This window comes from Vipera ursinii, assembly GCF_947247035.1.
Source record: "Vipera ursinii genome assembly, chromosome: Z".
In the NCBI taxonomy this organism is placed as follows: domain Eukaryota; kingdom Metazoa; phylum Chordata; class Lepidosauria; order Squamata; family Viperidae; genus Vipera; species Vipera ursinii.
In genome coordinates, this window is record NC_139517.1 from 14,488,224 (window position 1) to 14,508,949 (window position 20,726).

The following is a 20,726-nucleotide window of genomic DNA, read 5'->3' on the forward strand; positions in this document are numbered from 1 at the left end:
CACGATGTAAAAAAGATGTTGAGACTCTAGAAAGACTACACAGAAGAGCAACAAAGATGATTAGGGGACTGGAGGCTAAAATATACAAGGAATGGTTGCTGGAATTGGGTATGTCTAGTTTAATGAAGAGAAGGATGAGGGGTGGCATGATAGTGGTATTCCAATATCTCAGGGATTGCCACAAAGAAGAGAGAGACAAGCTATTCTCCAAAGCACCTGAAGGCAGGACAAGAAGCAATGTAACCAAAGAGAGAAGCAACCTAGAACTAAGGAGAAACTTCCTGACAGTTAGAACAATTAATCAGTGGAACTATCTGCTTCCAGAAGCTGTGAATGCTCTAACACTGGAAGTTTTTAAGAAGAGACTGGACAGCCATTTGTCTAAAGTGGTATAGGCTTTCCTGCCTGAGCAGGGGGTTGGACAAGATGACCTCCAAGGTTGCTTCCAACATTATTATTGTTATTGTTATTAATAGAGATTCCTTCAGTGCATTGGGTCTTTTGGTATAATAAAGGATACATGTATTTCTCATACTATTTCCCCCTTATTTTCCACCTATTTGATTGATGAGTTTCCTCTTGTTGTTTTACAGCTAGCTAGAATTTCAGTGGGCTAATGAAGCTGCATCTTCATTAGTAACTACTAGAAGATGGTAGATTTTATCCACAACTGTATTCAGTATTTTATTTCTCGGCCTTTATTTGGGTTCTGTCTGAGAAAAAAATGTTCTTTCCTGCATTGACTTTTTTTAAAGGTGCTGTGTCAATTTCCATGTGCTCAAACCATGTGACAATGTTGTCATAATTTTTAAGCATGGTTTCTATTCTATTTTACCTTAGGCACTGGCAGTAGATGAAGCATAGTGATTTCTCACCCTGAGACTAACAAACAAGATAGGTATACTTATATACAATGTACTGTTTAATTCAACAAGGTAATACATAAGGACATACCAAGCAACTCCTGAATTTACAATTAATTCCTGTGTTTACAATTAATCATTTTCAAAGCAAGGTTATTATATTAAAATATATAGTAAAGTGTGTGCCCTGATATAAAACCCTTCTATTTCATTTTCTATTGTGATAAGTATTGAAAGAAATGTATCAGATTCACTCTGTAGTTAGACATGGCTGAAATTTGTGTCCACATCCAAGCCATTTGCTCCTCCTGGGTCCAAGTCTGTTTTTGGGGATACAGGTAGCCCTTAGCTTATGACCAAAACTGGGATCAGAATTTCCATTGCTAAATAAGGTAGTTAAATGAGTGGCACCCGATTTTTTATCCTTTCTTGCCACAGTTGTTAAGCAAATCACTGCAGTTAAGAGAATCACATGGTTGTTAAAGGGAATCCAGTTTCTCTCACTGATTTGGCTCATTGGAAGCAGTCTGAGAAGGATGCAAATCATAATTACGTGACCCTGGGATGCTGCAACCATTGTAAATACATGCTGGTTGCCAAGTGCCCAAATTTTGATCATATGGCAATGGGGATGCTGCTATGACTGTAAGTGCAAGGGACAAGTCACAAGTCACTTCTTTCAGTGCCATAACTTCAAACAGTCACTAAATGAATGGTTTTAAGTCAAGGATAATCTGTACTTACAGCACATAGCCCCATCACATATGTTTGTAATACCGATGCTGACCCAGTAGGTGGGAGTTGATATTTTGGAATAACTTCTGTCCTACTTACTAAATAAAGAATTGGCTCCAGAGTTTGCATGTGGATACCAAAGAGTAGGTGCTACGCTTGAGGATAAATACATTTTATATATCTTATCACTTTGCAATATATTCTATACTCTGCAGCAATGTTTCTGAATCATTTTTTTTTCTCAGGACCCCTTCCCACTTTTAAAAATTATGAGGGAGCCCAAAAGAGTTTTTCCTTGTATGGGTTATATTTATTGATATTTACTATGTAAAATTTTTTGTTAAAACGATGCATTTGCTGCCCTACCTTTGCTATTATTTTTCACCATAGGCCAACAAACAATTTTTATTGCCCGACTCCCAAGAGGGCCTTGGTGACCTCCAGGAACCCTAGGATCACACTTTAAGAAGCACTGTGCTACTGTGTTGTGCGCTACACAACCCATTGTGTTTACTGTGTAATCTTTCTAAACATTTTGATTCATTTCTCATCACTTTCCCCATACCTTTTAGCGGCGCCAACGGGGAGAATGTAATTAGTCCAGCCTATTTTGGCAGTAAACTTGTTCCAACGGTTATTTATTAGGAAATAATTACAGTGTAATAACGTGGTGATGGTATTAAGATAACACATCACCCAGTGGCTCAGACGCAAGCCGAAGCAATTTAACGCTTCCTAGCAGAGCTCCGTAATTTTAGGGACAGCTATACTCGGGATAGATTTAAAGAACTAGCACAGGGGTAGGCAACCTTGGCTCTTTTATGACTCGCTGACTTCAACTCCCAGAATTCCTGAGCCAGCATAGCTGGCTCAGGAATTCTGGGAGTTGAAGTCCGCGAGTCATAAAAGAGCCAAGGTTGCCGACCCCTGAACTAGCATTTACTTATTCCTTTATTTCCACGCCACGAACAACCACAACAAAAAGTGCACCTATTGAGCTTCTCCCTGTCAATCTACTTTTAAGACCCAGAAGGAAGCTGGCAACGCTAAGCGGGGGCGGGAGGGGGGCTCACACTCTCCTCTTTCCCCCCCCCCAAAAAAAAGATTAATTAAAAAAGGAGGAAGGCGAGCGGGAAGACCATCCAGCTCTCGCGACAACTCAAAAACCCGGAGGAGGGGAGGGTAAGTGAGCCGGCGCGTTGGGCTCTGGGAAACGAAGCAAGCGGGGAGGGAGGGAGGAATAAAAAAAAAATCGCAGAGGCCTGTGGGTGAGAGGTGGGGTGGTGGTGGTGGGGAGGGGGGAAAACAGGAAACGGTATTCTTGCTTGGGGAGGGAAGCTTCCGGTTCCGGCTGGGCCTGGGAATTGCAGCCTGGCAGTGGGCCCCCCCTGCCCCCACCCGCGAGGGAGCAGAGACGGCCCCCCACCCCGCGTATCCCTGGGGTAAGGGAAGGGCCAGGGGGCATCCCCCCCTACTCCAATCTCGCTCTCCAAGGACCAGCCCCTGCCTGGGGCGCGGAGGAGGCTGGGGCAGCGCCACACACCGGTGAGTGCCACCCTGGAGCCGCTCTGGCCCCTAGATTTCCCCCCTCCTCTTCTCCCCCCCCCCGTCATAGCCGATCCCGAGGGCGAGATAACCCCCTCCCCCCCCCCCGCACCAGATACACACCGCAGCGCGCGGCTTTGGCTAACTTCCGCTCCCTTGGACAGCCCCACCCCGGCTATTCCGCCATCCGGACTCGCCTCCCCCCTCCGGCACGCGCTGCCGTTGAGCCTGGCGCCCTTTTCCCCCGTCTTGTCCCTCTGGCGGTTTTTTTTTTTTTTTTTAAAAAGAGCTGGCCCCGAACCGAAGCCCGCGCTTTGTCGTGCTCTCTCTCTCTCTCTGGCGAAAGTTGTGTTTTCTAATCCTTTTATCTTGGCTTGTGCCCCTAGGTCGAGCCCTTCCCCCCCCCCCCCCCGGCCCCAGCGCTCAACGAACTGCCGTCCTCCCCTCTCATCCTTCAGCCACCCTGAGTCACGTAAGGGCGGTCCGCGGCAGAGGTCGAAAAAAAGAGAGCTGGGGGGACCGTATTCTTTTCCGTAAAATGAATATATATATTTTTTTTCCCCGTAAGGCTTCTTCATCCAGCCTGCAGCCCTATTCTCTACCGTAGTCTCGATCCCTAAATCCATCCAGCCTGTAAAATGTACAGTAAGCCGCTTTTTTTTTTTGGTTTTTACACAGAAAGTTGCAATTTATTTATTTATTTAATTTATTTATTTTAATCCCATTTATATCCCGCCCTTCTCTGAAGACTCAGGGCGGCTTACAATCTAAGAAGCACAAATCAATGTGCTTAGCCGTAGCCTTCATTCTATGTATATGCCTGCTTATTAGGGCTTTCACACACACACACACCCCAAGCGGCATTATTACAAAGTCAGCTTCATTGCCCCCAACAATCTGGGTCCTCATTTTACCTACCTCGGAAGGATGGAAGGCTGAGTCAACCTTGAGCCTGGTGGGATGTGAACCTGCACTAATTGCAGGCAGCTGGTGTTACTTAAGGAGGCATTAGCCCACTGCTCCACCAAGGCTCTTAATTTGGCTACTTGCCGCAAATGTCTCCACCCCACCTTTTTTTTTATTAATTCTCTTGAAAATTTCTAGGAAGGTAGAGGACGGTGCTTGGCATCTAAATCGGATCTTTTGTCTAAAAGTAAAATTAACTTTTGGCTGTTAACAGCTATCTCCATCCTAATGCTTAGATGTGTTGGGCTGCAACTCCCATAAAGATCATGGTTCCTAGGAATGAGTATATTTGCACTTAAAATATAATGAAAGGCAACAAAGCTATGGTTTCCTGTTTCTCCAATGGCATTGGCTCTTCAGAGATTCAGATGGGTGTCCTTATTTCAATTAATAGGTTGCAGGAGGATATACCTCTCAAATCAGCCCACAAGAATCTTCAAATATTCTGCTATTACCCTTAATTTATTACCCTTAATTTTCCTGTTATTGAAAAGGGTATTTCATATTCTTTCTGCCTGCTTTATAACAGATTTTAGACTTAAACCCTTCTTACATATCTTATTAGTGTCAGGAAAGTGCATAAGTACATTGCATTTTTTTTTGTTTTTACTAACTATATTGGCTCTGTCTTACATTGCTGTATGCAAGATGTTCTCATTTACTGTTAAGCTAAAATATCCCAAATATTCATTACATTCCTCTTACTCACTTTCTGCATGGTGTTGTGTAGGCTACATGTATTTTTAAAGCCAACTTTCCTAAACTTTGATGTGCCTGTTACAGGGAATAGTTCTGCAACATTTTAGGAAGAGATTATGTTGTTTTACCTCAGGAGTTCCTTAACAAAAGGTGGTGCAATTTTGCTTTGAAAACCTCCAAACTACCTATTGGTTGGTTTGTTTATAAGAAATATATCAATACAGATTTTTTTTAACTTATAGAACTGAACAGGAGCAATAAGGAGTACAGCATTCGTCACTGGAAGTTTGATTGAGCTTCTTGGCCACTATACACCATTAATTTCCTTATCAATGTGTATGCTTTCTGTTGCAGGATGCAGTATGCACCTAAATGGATTGTTAGTTAAATTACTCTTCATTTACTTCTTAGCTACATTATACCTTCATATCTTCAAAGAGATTTGTTTTGAGAGATAATTTTGACTTAGTTTGAATTGATCAATACTGAAGAATTTAAATACTTATTTTAAATATATATTTTACCATAAGAAAAAAAAGTCTCCCTTCACAATACTTTTTGAAGGGTGAATTTTATTAGCTAAGTCCAGCCAGTGTTGTGAAATGATTTTTTAAAAATTATTCAAAGAGAAGCTTACAATGAAGTATAGGTAGTCCTTGACGTATGACCAAAATTGAGCTCAAAATTTCCATTGCTAAGCAAGACAGTTGTTAAGTGGGTTTTGTCCCATTTTATGACCTTTCTTGTCACAGTTGTTAAGTGAATCGCTACAGTAATAAAATTAGTAACATAGTTGTTAAATGAATCTGGCTTTCCAATTAATTTTTCTTGTCAGAAGGTTGCAAAAGGTGATCTCATGACCCCGGGATACTGCAACCGTCATAAGTATGAGTCAGTTGCCAAGCATCTGCATTTTGACCATGTGACCACAGGTATGCTGCCATGGTTGTAAGTGTGAAAAATAGTCAAGTCACTTTTTCCAGTGCCATTGTAAGTTTGAATGATCACTAAACAAATGGTTGTAAGTCGAAGCCTATCTGTATATATTACTTAACTGCCAACAATCAGTGGAAAAGGAAAAATAGAACTAATAATTCTTGGTTTTTATCCAGACTACATTTCAAATATTGAGGAGTTCCCATCCTTCACTTTGTTTAAGTTGACCTCTATGTTCTACTTCTGCAGAATCTATTGTTTTTAAGAGCCCCGATCTCTCTTCATCTCCTGCTTAAATTGAGCAAGACTCTCCAGCTATTTTCAGAGGATCCTAATGTAAACTTGATTAGCACTTATTTTGTCCTCCCTGGCATCTCTTTCTTAACTGCGGGTAGTCCTTGACTTACAACAATTCACTTAGTGACCACCTGAGATTACAAAGGCACTGAAGCAAGTGACTTAAGCAGCATCTTCCATGGACACATCATAAAAATTCAGACACTTGGCAACTGACTCATAACGATAATGGTTGCAGTGTCCAGGGTTAAATGCGATCACCTTTTGTGAGCTTCAACAAGCAAAGTCAACGGGGAAGCCATTACTAACTTAATAACTGCAGCGATTCACCTAACAGCTGTGGCAAGAAAAGTCATAAAATAGGACAATATTCACTTTACAACTGTCTCATTCAGCAATGGAAATTTTGGGCTTAATTGTGGTCGTACGTCAAGAGCTTCCTATATTTGGTTGTTTCCAAACTAGCTCCACTGGATCTATGTAATACAAACCTAAATTCTTCCTAATGAGGCATCATATAATTTATTTGATTTATACCTCACATTTTGATCTGAAAACTAGTTATACCAAGGAGCCTTGGTGGAGCAGTGGGCTAATGCCTCCTTAAGTAACACCAGCTGCCTGCAATTAGTGCAGGTTCGCATCCCACCAGGCTCAAGGTTGACTCAGCCTTCCATCCTTCCGAGGTAGGTAAAATGAGGACCCAGATTGTTGGGGGCAATTAAGCTGACTTTGTAATAATGCCGCTTGGGGGGTGTATGAAAGCCCTAATAAGCAGGCATATACATAGAATGAAGGCTACTGCTAAGCACATTGGTTTGTGCTTAAATTGTAAGCCGCCCTGAGTCTTTGGAGAAGGGCGGGATATAAATGGGATTAAAATAAAAATAAAAAATTATACGTGGCATTCCCTCCTCGGACCGCTGATCAAGTAGATTTGGCTTAGCCTGAGCTTGAACTCGATGTCAGTCCAATTCCTTAATCACTGCACCACACCTTTACTCATATTAATATCGGTGTATAGTACAACATTAGGTACTTTGCTGTTTTGTCTTTACTGCAGTTTCTTTTTGACATTAAACATAGGCGTTTGCATAGAAGAGTCCTTTTCAGAAAACTGGCCTTTGCTCACTCCTTGCTGTGACGTATTCTTCTATCTTGAGAATCCTAGGGACTGATTCCCAAACTTTCATCAGTTGCATTATACCTCAGTGCACTTGCTAAAATAGGGAAAAAAATGTGATTAATTCATCCATGTTGATAGTGGGATGGAACTGAATGACAACATTTTCCAACCTCTTTTATTTTTCACGAAGTACAGAAATGGGTAAAGAAAGTGATAATTTGGGAGTCTTATTTCCTGAGACTTCATAAATAAAAGTTAAGGTAAATTAAAATTTATGGCCCTTTTTATTTGCATAAGCCCTGGACATAGTTTACAATAAAGTTTAAATTAAGTATAATTAACTGGAAATTAACTGGAAAAAAAACATTTTAGGTGAATCATTGAGCGAGACAAAGTAGATAACTTTGACAGAGCTTCTACTTTTTTACTCTAACGTTTCATTGGGCTTTGTATTGCTTTGCCTGGCTCTCTCTCTTTCAGCAGAGATCTCCATCTAGCTCACAGATTAAGCTATTAGTGTATGCAAGAAAGTATGAAAGCCACATGTAAATCACTGCATGTGACAACATACATCCATGCCACTTGTTGCATGCACACACATAAAGTATGTTTTCTACATATATGAAGAAACGCAGCATACCGGTATGTGTAAATGGGGAGAACACAGATATGTGTGATGCTTTTGTAGGCCATGGCTTTTTTTGTGTGCTTACTCCATATAAATGACACATGAGCCATTTGTTTGTAATTACTTTCTTGTGTTTCATATTTATTTACATCTCCTAAACCTTTTCCCCAAAGAAAAAGACTGCTTCTTTTATATCCTAAGGCTAACAAACATGAGTGAAGATGGCAATGGCTTACCAAATTATAATTTACAATATTAAACATAATATATTCCCTCCGTGAAGCAAGGGAATCATTTGTACACTAGCTCAGAAATGTAAGAAATTATCACATGCCATTCAGTTCATAGAGGAATACAACAGTTGAAAAAGTTCACTTAAGACTGAGGAACATTTTAGCACTGTTGTTTGTTGTTAGCTGTGAAGTCGTGTCTGACCCATCGTGACCCCATGGACAACGTTCCTCCAGGCCTTCCTACCATCTGCTGGAGTCCATTTAAGCTCACGCCTCCTGCTTCAGTGACTCCATCCAGTCACCTCATTCTCTGTCGTCCCCTTCTTCTCTTGCCCTCAATCTTTCCCAGCATTAGGCTCTTCTCCAGTGAGTCCTTCCTTCTCATTAGGTGGCCAAAGTATTTGAGTTTTAGCTTCAGGATCTGGCCTTCTAAAGAGCAGTCAGGGTTGATCTCCTCTAGGACTGACCGGTTTCATCGCCTTGCAGTCCAAGGGACTCGCAGGAGTCTTCTCCAGCACCAGAGTTCAAAGGCCTCAATTCTTTGGCGATTTTAGCACTAGCACTTAGAAATACAGTATGTACCGCTTCACAGTGCTTTACAACCCTCTGTAAGCAGTTTACAGACTCAGCATATTGCCCCCCAACAATATGGATTCTCAGTTACCAACCTCAGAAGGATGGAAAGCTGAGTCAGCCTTGAGACTCAAACTGCCAAACTGCAGGCAGCCGGCAGTCAGCAGAATTAGTCTGCAGTACTGCATTCTTATTTTATTTTATTTTTTTATTTTAATTCCATTTATATCCCGCCCTTCTCTGAAGACTCAGGGCGGCTTACAAGCTTAGCAGTAGCCTTCATTCTATGTATATGCCTGCTTATTAGGGCTTTCACACGCACCCTAAGCGGCATTATTACAAAGTCAGCTTATTGCCCCCAACAATCTGGGTCCTCATTTTACCTACCTCGGAAGGATGGAAGGCTGAGTCAACCTTGAGCCTGGTGGGACTCGAACCTGCACTAATTGCAGGCAGCTGGTGTTACTTAAGGAGGCATTAGCCCACTGCTCCACCAAGGCTCTTCTAACCACTGCACCACCACGGCTCATAATTTTGGAAATGATTTGGAGAAAATGCTTAGAAGCATGATCATAGAACATATCTGCACCTTTCCTGACTTTTGTAGCTGCCTCTCTGTAGCTTTCATGCAATTCCTGGAAAAGGGTTGACTGCTTTTAAAAGAGCTGCAGATAGATAGTGTGAAGCGCTATTTTGAAACCAAATGCAAAATACTGTACAGCCCATTTGACCAAACTCTAGTTTGTGTTTCTTGTAGTGGGTTAAAGTTTTCGGTGCATATCTAGAGTGTAGGATCATTATGGAATCTCTTTGTCTTGGATTGTTGCCACAGTCCTCTATTTTCTCGGTGATGCCTACTTAAACTGGGCTGGATTTTGATTTCCTAACCTAGCACATTTCACGATACCATATTCAGCAAAGCTGCTTTAATAGGAATGACTCTTGAAAAGGCAAGTCTTTTCTGTCCCATCCATAGGCAAATATACTGTTTTGTATACTTGACTGTATTCATTTGTGATCATTGTTAGCTGTCATAGAAATCATTTAAGGCTTTTTAAAGAGGCCTCGGTTTAAAGGCATATATTGGTAATAAACCTACGGGGATGGTAGATCTCTTAGGAATGTCACTTGAAGTATGTCCTGAAACAAATTCAGTTAAAATCAATATATCCCAGCTTTTTAAAATGGAAGGGCAACATTTGTGGCACTCTATATGTAGCAGTTCTATTTATTCCTCTTACTACAGGAAGATACAAAGATACTGTTTTGCAAAAACATACAGTTTTCCTGGGCTGCTGTTGAACCATTTGCTCAGTGCATTACTAAACCTCTGCTTCATGAGTGGGCAGAGAGTTCCAGATGTTTTTGGACTGCCATTCTCCTCATTCTTGGTAACTAAGCAAGACCTTTGGGGGGAAAAGCTGAGGCCACATCAAAACTGTAGTTTCGTATTGAAATCAGATGGATTAATACCTTTCTTTCAAGACAGCAAAATATTAAATCAAAATGTAATTCTTCATGCTGTTCTAGTTCATTTTTCTAATATTTTACATGAACTTGGAAAAAAGGAGAAAGAGATGTAATTGTGAAAGATATTTATGAAGTATCTTGTGAGATATAAAACTTATGGTAAAATTAGCTTCACAAATTTGATCTATGAAAATTGTGTGATACTTGTTTTAGTTTTTAACTCCCACAGGGATTTCTATTGGAACATTTTTTTTCAGCTAATATTTTTCTAACTGGTACAGAACAAGTTCTATATTTTCCCCTTTTAGTATTTTAATTTTTTTTTGAATTTTTATTTATGCTCTTAAACTATACCACAAAAGATAAAAATCGCAACGCTGTATAAGTGGGTATCAGCACTATACTACGATGGTAACTTTTTAAATAGATGCACACATTTGTAATTTTGGATTCCCAAATATTTGTATGGGACATATTTGTATAAAATATTTGTATAAAAAAAAAGAGGAAAAAGGCAGGAAACAAGGAAAGTCCCCCTTTATTCCAATTACACCAATTATAGCTTGGATTCTCTCACGCAGTGGACAGCTTTCTTTAATCAATTAACTATAACTCTGTGTTCTTATCGTACAACCCTTCATTGCTCCAGCTATTAAATTTTTAAATATCTTCAACACCCTTCCAATTTATAGCTGGACAGCATTTAAGCCAAATTGTTTCACAAGATCCTTGTGTTTCTGTATATACCCAATGGCTTTGTCATGAGGTCAGCCAAATGATCTTCTGATGGACAATAAATTAGGGCTATTACATTTTCTTTCATTGCTTCTCTGACATTACAAGAAAACACCGCATGCCACTATGCGGCTGCTGATATGGATAATCTGTAACCCGGTATACACATTGCTATAGTCTTTCTCCCCTTTCTCTAGGCCGTGCCCCCTCCCGGGTGGAGATGGAAGCCAATGCAGCAAGCGATGAGGGTGTGCATTTCCAGAGCTACCCTTTTGACTTCTTGGAGTTCCTGAACCACCAGCGCTTTGAACCTATGGAGGCCTACAATCACGAACACGCCAAAGCTGTTGCTGCCCTCCCTTGCCCACAGCCACAGTACGAATATGCCCAGCCACCGACAGCTGCTCCACCTGCTCATTTTGACCGCGTCCCTGCCACCATTGGCACACCTAAACCCAAAGCTGAGGGCCCGTCCTCCTCCTCTTCCTCAGCCACCTCATCTGGGACCGTTCAGGTCAAGAAAGCTGAACCAGGGGGCCCTGCACCACCTCCACACACACCTCAGCAGCAGCAGCAGCAACCGCCATACAGTACTCCGGCCGTGGTGCAAACAGCAGGCCAGCCTCTCTTTGACAGTACAGCAGCTGCAGCTGCTGCTGCGGCAGCTTACAACACTCCTCAGTGGGGCATAGTAGACCTTTCCGGCCACCAGCATCTTTTCAGCAGCCTGAAACGTGGGCAGGCTCCCCCACCAACTGCAGCCACGGTGACTCCTGACAGTCAGGCAGGCAAAGACGATAAGAACTATTTCCGTCGACTGAAATATTTCATTGATCGGCGATTCCCATGTGGCGTGTGCCAGAAGTCATTCAAGCAGTCATCCCACCTTGTTCAACACATGCTGGTGCACACAGGCGAACGGCCGTACGAATGCACCACCTGCGGCCGTACCTATAACCACATCTCCAGTCTCATCCGGCATCGCCGCTGTCACAAGGACACTGAAGATGCTACTGCTGCTGCCAACGCGGCGGCTGCCAATGCGGCGGCTGCCAACGCAGCGGCCGCCAATGTAGCAGCCGCCAATGTAGTGGCTGCAGCCGCTGCTGCGGCCGCTGCTGCCGCCAGCATAACAACACCTGGTGCTGAAGGAGCAGCCCAGCCTCCTACCCAAAGCGGTAACCCCCAATCAGTAGCTGCACCCTCTGGCGGAACAGCCACATCTGTCCTCAGTGCTGCCATCGCTCAAGCCGAAGGTCCTTTTACCTGCTCTCTGTGCTGGAAAGTGTTTAAAAAGCCAAGCCACCTTCACCAGCATCAGATTATCCACACTGGTGAGAAGCCATTCTCCTGCTCCGTCTGCCAGAAGAGTTTTAATCGCCGTGAGAGCTTAAAGCGACACGTGCGGACACACTCAGACTTGTTACGAGTCCAGTGTGGGGTTTGTGGCAAAGAGTTCCGGGATGCCTCCTACCTGCTCAAGCACCAGGCCACTCACGCTCCCCCTGGAACTTTACCTCCACGCCCCGAGTACAAGTGTGACATCTGTGGCAAGGGCTACGTGGCTCCCCAGAATCTACTACGTCATCGGCAGCTCCAACACGAGGGTGTCCAGCTGTCCAAGGATGGCACCAACACCTTGCCTTATCTGCCGCCAGGGGCCTACCTCCTTCCACAAGACCCACAAGGCACGGGCTCTGAGGGAGACACCAAGCCGACCTCCTATGGCCTCTTGGGTGCCCACCCCTTGCTGGTAGGGACAGCGGCAGGCAAGAATTTCTGCTGTGGTATCTGTGGCCGCGGCTTTGGACGACGGGAGACACTAAAGCGTCACGAGCGGATCCATACAGGTGAGAAGCCTCACCAGTGCGCGGTCTGTGGGAAGCGTTTCCGCGAATCTTTTCACCTCAGCAAACACCATGTTGTGCATACGCGGGAGAGGCCGTACAAATGTGAAATATGTGGGAAAGTGTTTGGTTATCCCCAAAGCTTAACTCGGCATAAACAGATTCATCGGTTACAGCTACCTTGCTCTTTACCACCCATGGGGCCCTCCCTGACCCCCATGGGCCCTTCTCTCCCTCCACCCCCTGAGGGACTAACCTATGGCTGTTCTGACTGTGGAGAGCGCTTTCCTGATCTTTTTCATGTCATGAGCCACAAGGAGGTCCATGTGGCTGAGAAGCCCTACCCTTGTGATGTCTGCGGCAAATGTTTTGGTTTCATCGAGAACCTCATGTGGCACAAACTTGTCCACCAAGCTGCTCCTGAGCGACTTATGCCACCAGATGAAACGGCAGCCGCTGTCGCTCCGCTAGAGAACGGGCTAGCTAGCGGTGAGAACCTGTCGTCTTATGAGGATCATCCAACCTTGCCAAGTGGAGAACGTTTCTCCTGCTCCATCTGCGGCCAGACCTTCAAGCATTTCCTGGGACTGGTGACCCACAAGTACGTGCATCTGGTGCGTCGCACGTTGGCCTGCTCGGTCTGTGGACAGAGTTTTGCTGGAGCTTACGACTTGCTGTTGCATCGTCGCACACACTTGCAAAAGCGGCACTTCTCTTGCCCAGTCTGCGGCAAGCGCTTCTGGGAGGCTGCCCTCCTCATGCGTCACCAACGCTGCCACACCGAGGAGCGCCCGTACCGCTGTGCTGTCTGCGGGCGTGGCTTCCTGCGCTCCTGGTACCTGCGTCAACACAAAGTGGTTCACACGGGCGAGCGTGCTTACAAGTGTGCCCTCTGCAACAAGCGCTTTGCCCAGTCATCCAGTCTGGCAGAACACCAGCGTCTCCACGTAGTTGCCCGGCCTCAGCGTTGCCCGACTTGTGGCAAGACCTTCCGCTACCGTAGCAACCTTTTGGAACACCAGCGAGTCCACTTGGGCGAGAAAGTCTACCGTTGTGACCGCTGCTCCAAGAGCTTCTTCTACCTGTCCTCCATTCTGCGTCACCAACGCTCCCACGACGCGAAGCGCGAATTGAGATGTGGGGCCTGCCTCAAGCTCTTCAAAGACCCCAAGTATTTTAGCAAACATCTCCAGGCTCATCAGGGAGGACGGCCCTTCAAATGCAGCACCTGCGGAGAAGCCTTCTCCAATACCTACGGCCTCAAAAAGCACCGCCACATTCACAAGATGGAGCGCTTTGCTGCCATGGGGGCTCATAAGGAGCAGCCCTAACGTTGGAATAGTAGCAGCAGGGGGGAAAAATAAATAAATGGGTGGTCCGTATCTTGGTACTGTAGGGTGGGGCGTGAAGCTACTTCCAGGTGTCTGTTGAGCCACAATGGCCAGGCATTTCCATGTATAGAATATAAGATGTGCTTGTTAGCAGGGAGATGCTCCAGTTGGGCAGTAATTTGGAAGAGTCATCAAATCAAAGTCACGAGAGGACAAGCCAGGTAGAGGCAAGAATGAATTGTAAAGATAGGGTATGTAATTTAACAAGAGGTAGTCGCCAGTTGCCTGCTAGATTTCTGCTCTCTTGACAGAGTATCTTGACCGCTCTGGATTTTTTTTTAAACTAATTGCCTAGGGCAGGGGTAGGCAACCTCGGCTCTTTTATGACTTGTGGACTTCAACTCCCAGAATTCCTGAGTCAGCAGGAATAGCTGACTCAGGAATTCTGGGAGTTGACGTCCACGAGTCATAAAAGAGCCGAGGTTGCCTACCCCTGGCCTAGGGTAACGGAGATGGAGGTAGCAGTCATAGAAGTGACCTTTGCCTGTCAAGCATGGCCACGGTGTCGGGGAATGAAAGTTTCTTCCTGTTCCTGAGCAAATGGGAACAAGGTTATATGGTGGAACGACTTTTTTTTCCAGGTGAAGCCTCCATTCTGGAATGGAAACCGTATGGCATTCCAGTTCACAAGAAGAGATGACGCTTCCTGTAATCCCCTTTACCTTAGAGAGACACGTTAGACCCAATTCATTCATGTGGGAATGAGACAGGAAGGACCATGATACAGCCCTAGGCGAATGTCCACCAATCTTTTGTGTAAACTCAACTATGTAATCTGTATTAGGTAAGCCTTGCTTGCATTCTGAGAGAAAGACTTTTTAATTAGTGCCCTTCGTATGTATAAAGAAAATAGGCTAGTTCTCTCTCTTTTTTTTTAAGACCTAGGAGGTAGTGAGACATGGCTGTGGACAGTGGAAAGTTAAAGGGAGTCTGCCTGAATTGTCTAGTGTGCGGCACCTGTTGACTAAATGCTGTTGTGCCGTCACATTTCTGTTATATTCCTGCCTCCAGAACAGTGCCAGTTCATGATGCAACTGGATGTTCACAAAACTGCGCTACAAAAAAAAAATTGAGCCCAGAAGGTTTCTAGCCAAGCTTCTCTGGCATGCCACTTGCCACATATAGGGAGCGCTGAATGTTAATGAAAAGGCGTTTGAAATTGTTATTGCCATTATGCACTTCTGAAGCAGCAAAATCCCAGGATAATTCTATTGTGTGTTCAAGTTGGCCCATGAGGAGTAGACAGGAAATGCAAAAGTAGGCTAGGCTCCTTCCCCCTTGGGTTCCCGCTCTTTGTGCTCAACATCCTCCCTAATCTATTGGACTCGATATAGATGAACTCGTGTGTGAATAACACCTTACTTTGAGCCCTAAAATGGAATGTGGGTTTGGAGAGAGTTGTGTCTGTGTACATTGTTAGCCTTCCCTAATGTTACCCTTCCTTCTGCCCACCACTGAAAGTTGGTTATGACACTGTGTGTGAGAGATAAATAAACTTAATTGGTGGGTCTACCAGGATTGCACAAAGCTTTGGCTGCTCGGCTGGCTCTCCTGCATTCCTTGGGTTGATCCATAAGCCTTTCGTAGTAAGACATGGTGTATCCAAATACGGTAGTTCATCCAGCTAGCTGCCCGGGCCTTGTAAACTCCATGGTTATTAGACTCGTTTCGTGCTTCAGGTTTGACTCCAAAAAGGTTCTTCAAAGCACAAACACAGCATCAGGGATTGTGTGACTGCCGGAGATGTCTAAAAGTCATTCCAACAGGTGTTGTGTTCATTGCCCCAAGCACTCCGAAGCACCTTATCAAATCTGAAGAAATGCAAAGCCCCCTTTTATACATACTCAACGCCAGTCTGCCTGGTGAATACTGCTTGGAGAATACTGGCCAGGCACGAATAAAAAGATCTTTGCAAATTCTCTCGACTTCCCCCAATAATCTCTCTCCTTTCCTCCTCAATCCTCCTTCAGCAAATTGTAGACATTGCAGCACACCTTTAAGTAGACAGGAGGGAAAACTAATTTGCTAGATGTAACCAAAGAGTTCTAAAACCAGGCTCCCTTGAGTACGGGGGACAGGTACAGTACAGATCCTCCCCACCTGCCCTTGTAACCCAAGCTGACAGTACAATAGGCCAGGGCTTTTCAACCTTTTCACCCATTGTACCACTTTTAGGATATGGCAACATCTGAGCACCACCAGTCACCTAGCAGGGTGTCAAAAACTTGATTAAAAAAAAAAAGGTGATGAAGTACAGGTAGTCCTCGACTTACAACAGTTCACTTAGTGACTGTTCGAAGTTACAATGGCACTGAAAAAAGTGCCCCCCAAGCCACAGCCGAGCAAGACATCTGCCTGCCCGCCTGGTGGCGCTCTTCCTCCTCCTCTGAGGTTTTCATTGTTGTGAGCATTTCTGTTGAGGACTGGCAGCGGGGATGGGGTGGGCAGGTTGGTTTTTATTCCCCCCCCCCATCTCCTGGGTGGTTGCAGCAGGTTTTTCACATGACCCTGGGACACTGTGACCATCATAAATATGAACCAGTTGCCAAGCATCTGAATGTAAATCACAAGACCCTGGAGATGCTGCAACATTCCAGCTGATTGGCGCTTCTTCTGGTCTCAGCAGACGTGCCGGGATCAGCGCCAAGCTCCAGCTGGAGCCTGGCGCTGATCCTGGCGCTTCCACTGAGCCCTGACAGCCCTGCAGCTCCAGCCATCTCTCACTCAGGCTTGTGTGTTGCTGCCACCGGTTCAGCTCATTCCCCTCCCCCACTACCAAATTTCTAGGATGGTCACGTACCACCTGCCAGGTGCCAATGTACCACAGGTGGTACCCGTACCACTGGTTGAAAAGCCCTGCCATAGGAAGTAATTTCAGCATTTCCACTCTAGCAAAGTGAGAGCATCTCTTCTACCAGATGGCTGCACCAGAGCTCCTTGGTGTTGCTTTTGGTCTACTACCCACACTTGCTCACATCCATAGTTCCCAGATTGGTGAGTGGCAATCTGTGATTATGAGAATCCAAAGATGCAATGTTCAAATTTGGTTGTCCAGTGCCTAGAAGGGGAAATATTGCCAAAGGCTTTTTTGAGCAGTAGAGAATAGAATTGGGAGTTTATTGAGCAGAGGTATTTCTTAAGGCAGCCTTCCCCAACCCCCCCCCCCCAGAAGTCCTGGCCTACAATAGCTAACCACTCTCCATGGCTCAGTGAGCACGTTGAGGGGGGAAGGGGTGGATAATGGCAGTATTTGTGAAAGTTACTATTATCAGTGCTTCCTTGAAGAAATTGCCACAGAATTCGGTGGCCAAATACAGAAAATATGAAAAGAGACGGGAAGAAGACTAAAAAATGTTTTCCAGCCTTCCAGACAATTTCCTTATTGGCTAAGCACACCGGGGGGGGGGAGGGGGGAGGAGAGATCGTGTTCAATTTGAATCGGCCCAGTTAGATTAGCGTCTGAAACGTATTGCTTCTTCTGTCTCCAGAAGTGATTGCAACAGGATGTTCCTTGTTTTATCTTTGTACTCAATTGTTAAAAGGTCTGGATTTGTCACTGAAATTCAGTGAATTGTAGCTATACCTCAGTCTGTCTTTTACAGAAATCATTTTCCCCATTTAGAATTTTTTTTTTCTTCCCTGCCTTCACAATTGGCAAACGGGAGTGAGTTGTAATACAGGTAGTCCTTGACTCATGACCACAATTGAGCCCAAAATTTCTGTTGCTAAGTGAGACATTGGTTAAGTGAGTTTTGTCCCATTTTACAGCCTTTCTTGAAACAGTTGCTAAGCGAGTCACTGCAGGTGTTAGTAACATGGTTGTTAAGTGAATCTGGCTTCCCCATTGACTTTGCGTGTCAGGTCACAAAAGGTGATCGCATGATCCTAGGGCACTGCAACTGTCATAAATATGAGTCAGTTGCCAAGCGTCCGAATTTTGATCATGTGACCGTGGGGATGCTGCAATGATTGTAAGTGTGAAAAATGGTCATAAGTCATTTTTTTTCCAGTGCTATTGTAACTTCGAACGATCACTAAATGAATTGTTGTAAGTCAAGGACTACCTGTATTAGTTTTTCTTCTTATATGTACTTTCCGTGCTTTGCAGGACTAGGTATTTCTAAATTGTATATAATTTAGATGCCCTCCTTGACAGCTCCCCAAACTGGGAACTTGTTCTTACAGGGAAGGCTCTTATTGGTTAATAGTAACAATTTCTTCATCTTTATGGAAAAATGAGTTCACCATGACTAATCAATAGGTGATATTCCTGTTAACTGGCTTCATAATAGCTTCCCAAATGGGCAATGGAATGTGAAATGGAGAAACAAGTTGATCAAAGAACATACTGTGTTCCCAAAATCACTAAATTTATGTCTGTTTCTCAAGGATGCAGGATTTCTAAAGAATTTCTTAAAAATTGCAGGCCTAGAATATAGGACACAAATTTTACAATTATGGAATGCTTGCTTCAGTCACAGAATTGATGCAAACACATTTGGCTAGGTCTTGTTTCTTAAGTCAGAATGGTGGCCTGTTTCCTAGTCAGAAGACAATGCAGTCATCCAAGTACATTTGTTTATATAATCCCACTTAAAAGGAATTAGTTGGCTTTAACTAATTCTTGTAATTCGTGTACTTAGAATCTGAACATTTGGAAAGTGGCAAAAGTGGAAATACATTTACTCTTTCAGTGTATAGTTGACAAAGAGAAGAAGCTGAGAGTGCAAAATAGCTCTTTTCTATTTTTCTAGCTCTAGCAAACTAAATACCTAAAAGATGGATGGGTAGAGTGTTTGTTATTAGGGACATATCTGATCACTGTTACTATCAGGATTCTTTGTATCCATTCCTCATCCTAGGAACCATTTGATTTGTCCAAATCTCTTTTTCTCTGTTGTGGTTGAATTTGTTAGCGGGTGCAGGTCATGTCCCCCCAAAACGTATTAGTGACAAAACACCTAGAATTTCCAGTTTATCTAGAACAGTAGTTCTCAACCTGTGGTCTATGGACCCCTATGGGGCCAAGATGTCATCACAGGGGGTCCGTGAAGGCTTGAAGAAATGTATGATTTAAATCTTGAGTTAAGTCTTGGTGGTCCGTGGCCACAAAAGGTATTTAAAAGGGGGTCCATGGTGAAGAAAAGGTTAAGAGCCAGAAGGTATCAGGACTCTAGTCAAGTTGAGAGTAAGGGGCTAGAAAGCAGTATTCCCTGGACAGAGTTGTGTGGGAAGAGTTTTTAAGGGAGTGGTGGGTTGTTGAGATGAAGTAGCCTAGTTTTTAATTGTGGTTGGGAGTTCTTTTGAAGAACCAGTTGTTTTGGAGTGTGTAATCAAGACTGATCAACCATCTTTTCCACTGTACTCTTCTGCCTTGCGTGTGTTCTTGGATGATGGATTGTTAATCCTGAATGTACATCACTAGGATGCTGGATATCCTTCAGATGCCCACGTCCACTTGGCTTTGTTTGCTTCATCCTGGAACTATGAAGTGGAGGGCAGGGAAGATATTCCACCTTTTTGCTGGCATCAGACTTGATTATGCTTTTTTGAGATGTCACCTGATAACACGGCCATCTTCTCAGAACTTCTTCGACCCTCCTGTTCTTTGAGGAGCATGGACTCTATAGCTCTCTGACTGGTACTGCTGTCCTGTACTCTCCTTTCTCATCTCACACTGGGAGATGGATGTCTTTAAGACAGGACTTGAACATCCCCAAAGTAGTGACAATTGCAAACCCAGAATAAAGAGTATACCATTGATAGGACCCGACCCATTGCAATCATGTTAGCTAACGACTTTTTATATTAATACAGATATATAAATACATACATTTCTATATAAATACTTCTTTTTAATAACCTCCCCCCCTCCTTTTCCCATTGGCCAGAGTGCAGGAAGTGCAGTTCTTTTGATGCCAAGGTTTATGTCCCTATGATAATGTGTACTAAAATATGTATAGGACACCCCCTCCCCTCGCCATCCTTGTCCACGCAGCTGATGGACCTAAAATGATAACCTGTCCCTTCTTCCCTCGTTGTACCCCTTGGGAACTGTACAGCGTGTATTTCTCAGTCAGGGGTGGGGGAATGGGAGCGTGTTGTGTGTTTTAAGCCAAGCAATCATTTTAAAAGTGTCTGATTTACAATGTACAGACTAAACAAACATTAAAAAAAAAAGAATTTGGATATTGTTTGTGCTAACCCACGTTGTGTTACAAGCTGGTGTGAGGGGACTTCCCTTCAAACAATGTGAGCGTGTTGTTAGAATCAGCGCAGAATAACCTGGTTTGTAATTCTCAAACTAATGAAAGGAACGAAGAAAAAAAGTGAAGCAAGCCGTGGCAGATGCTTTTGCATCATGCTGTCCTGTGTAAAAGACAAAAGATCAAGGTGATCATGGCACAAATAACTCTTGTTCTCTATTGCAGAGAGAAAGGGCTTTTGTTCTTCCAAGATTTGGCCTATTTTCTCCAGCAAATCAGAGCATCCTTTATTTACTCAAAACCTCTTTTGCAGGAGGGAAGAGCTTTAGAGGACATGGACAGCGTAGGAAATTCTACCTGGCACCACACAGAATAAATTTCTTTTACATCACCTTATTCTTAGACAAATCAGATTCTTATTGCAAAGAATGTTTAGAAACATTTATGCATGCTCATCTATTCTTGTAAATTAATAA

The 20,726-nt window shown here is 43.9% G+C and overlaps 1 protein-coding gene across 1 annotated transcript; it reads left to right on the forward strand.

The window, feature by feature from the left end:
* The first annotated feature begins 2,897 nt into the window (after positions 1–2,897).
* On the forward strand, positions 2,898–14,308 carry ZNF865 (zinc finger protein 865). Its single transcript, XM_083376728.1, has 3 exons — positions 2,898–3,143; positions 3,712–3,783; positions 11,004–14,308. The coding sequence occupies exon 3, from the start codon at positions 11,027–11,029 to the stop codon at positions 13,982–13,984; it is 2,958 nt and encodes a 985-aa protein (XP_083232854.1). The 5' UTR covers positions 2,898–3,143; positions 3,712–3,783; positions 11,004–11,026; the 3' UTR covers positions 13,985–14,308.
* The last annotated feature ends 6,418 nt before the right edge of the window (positions 14,309–20,726 follow it).

Coding starts and splice junctions, on each gene's coding strand:
- ZNF865 (XM_083376728.1), top strand. CDS start 11,027: ATGGAAGCCAATGCAGCAAGCGATGAGGGTGTGCATTTCCAGAGCTAC.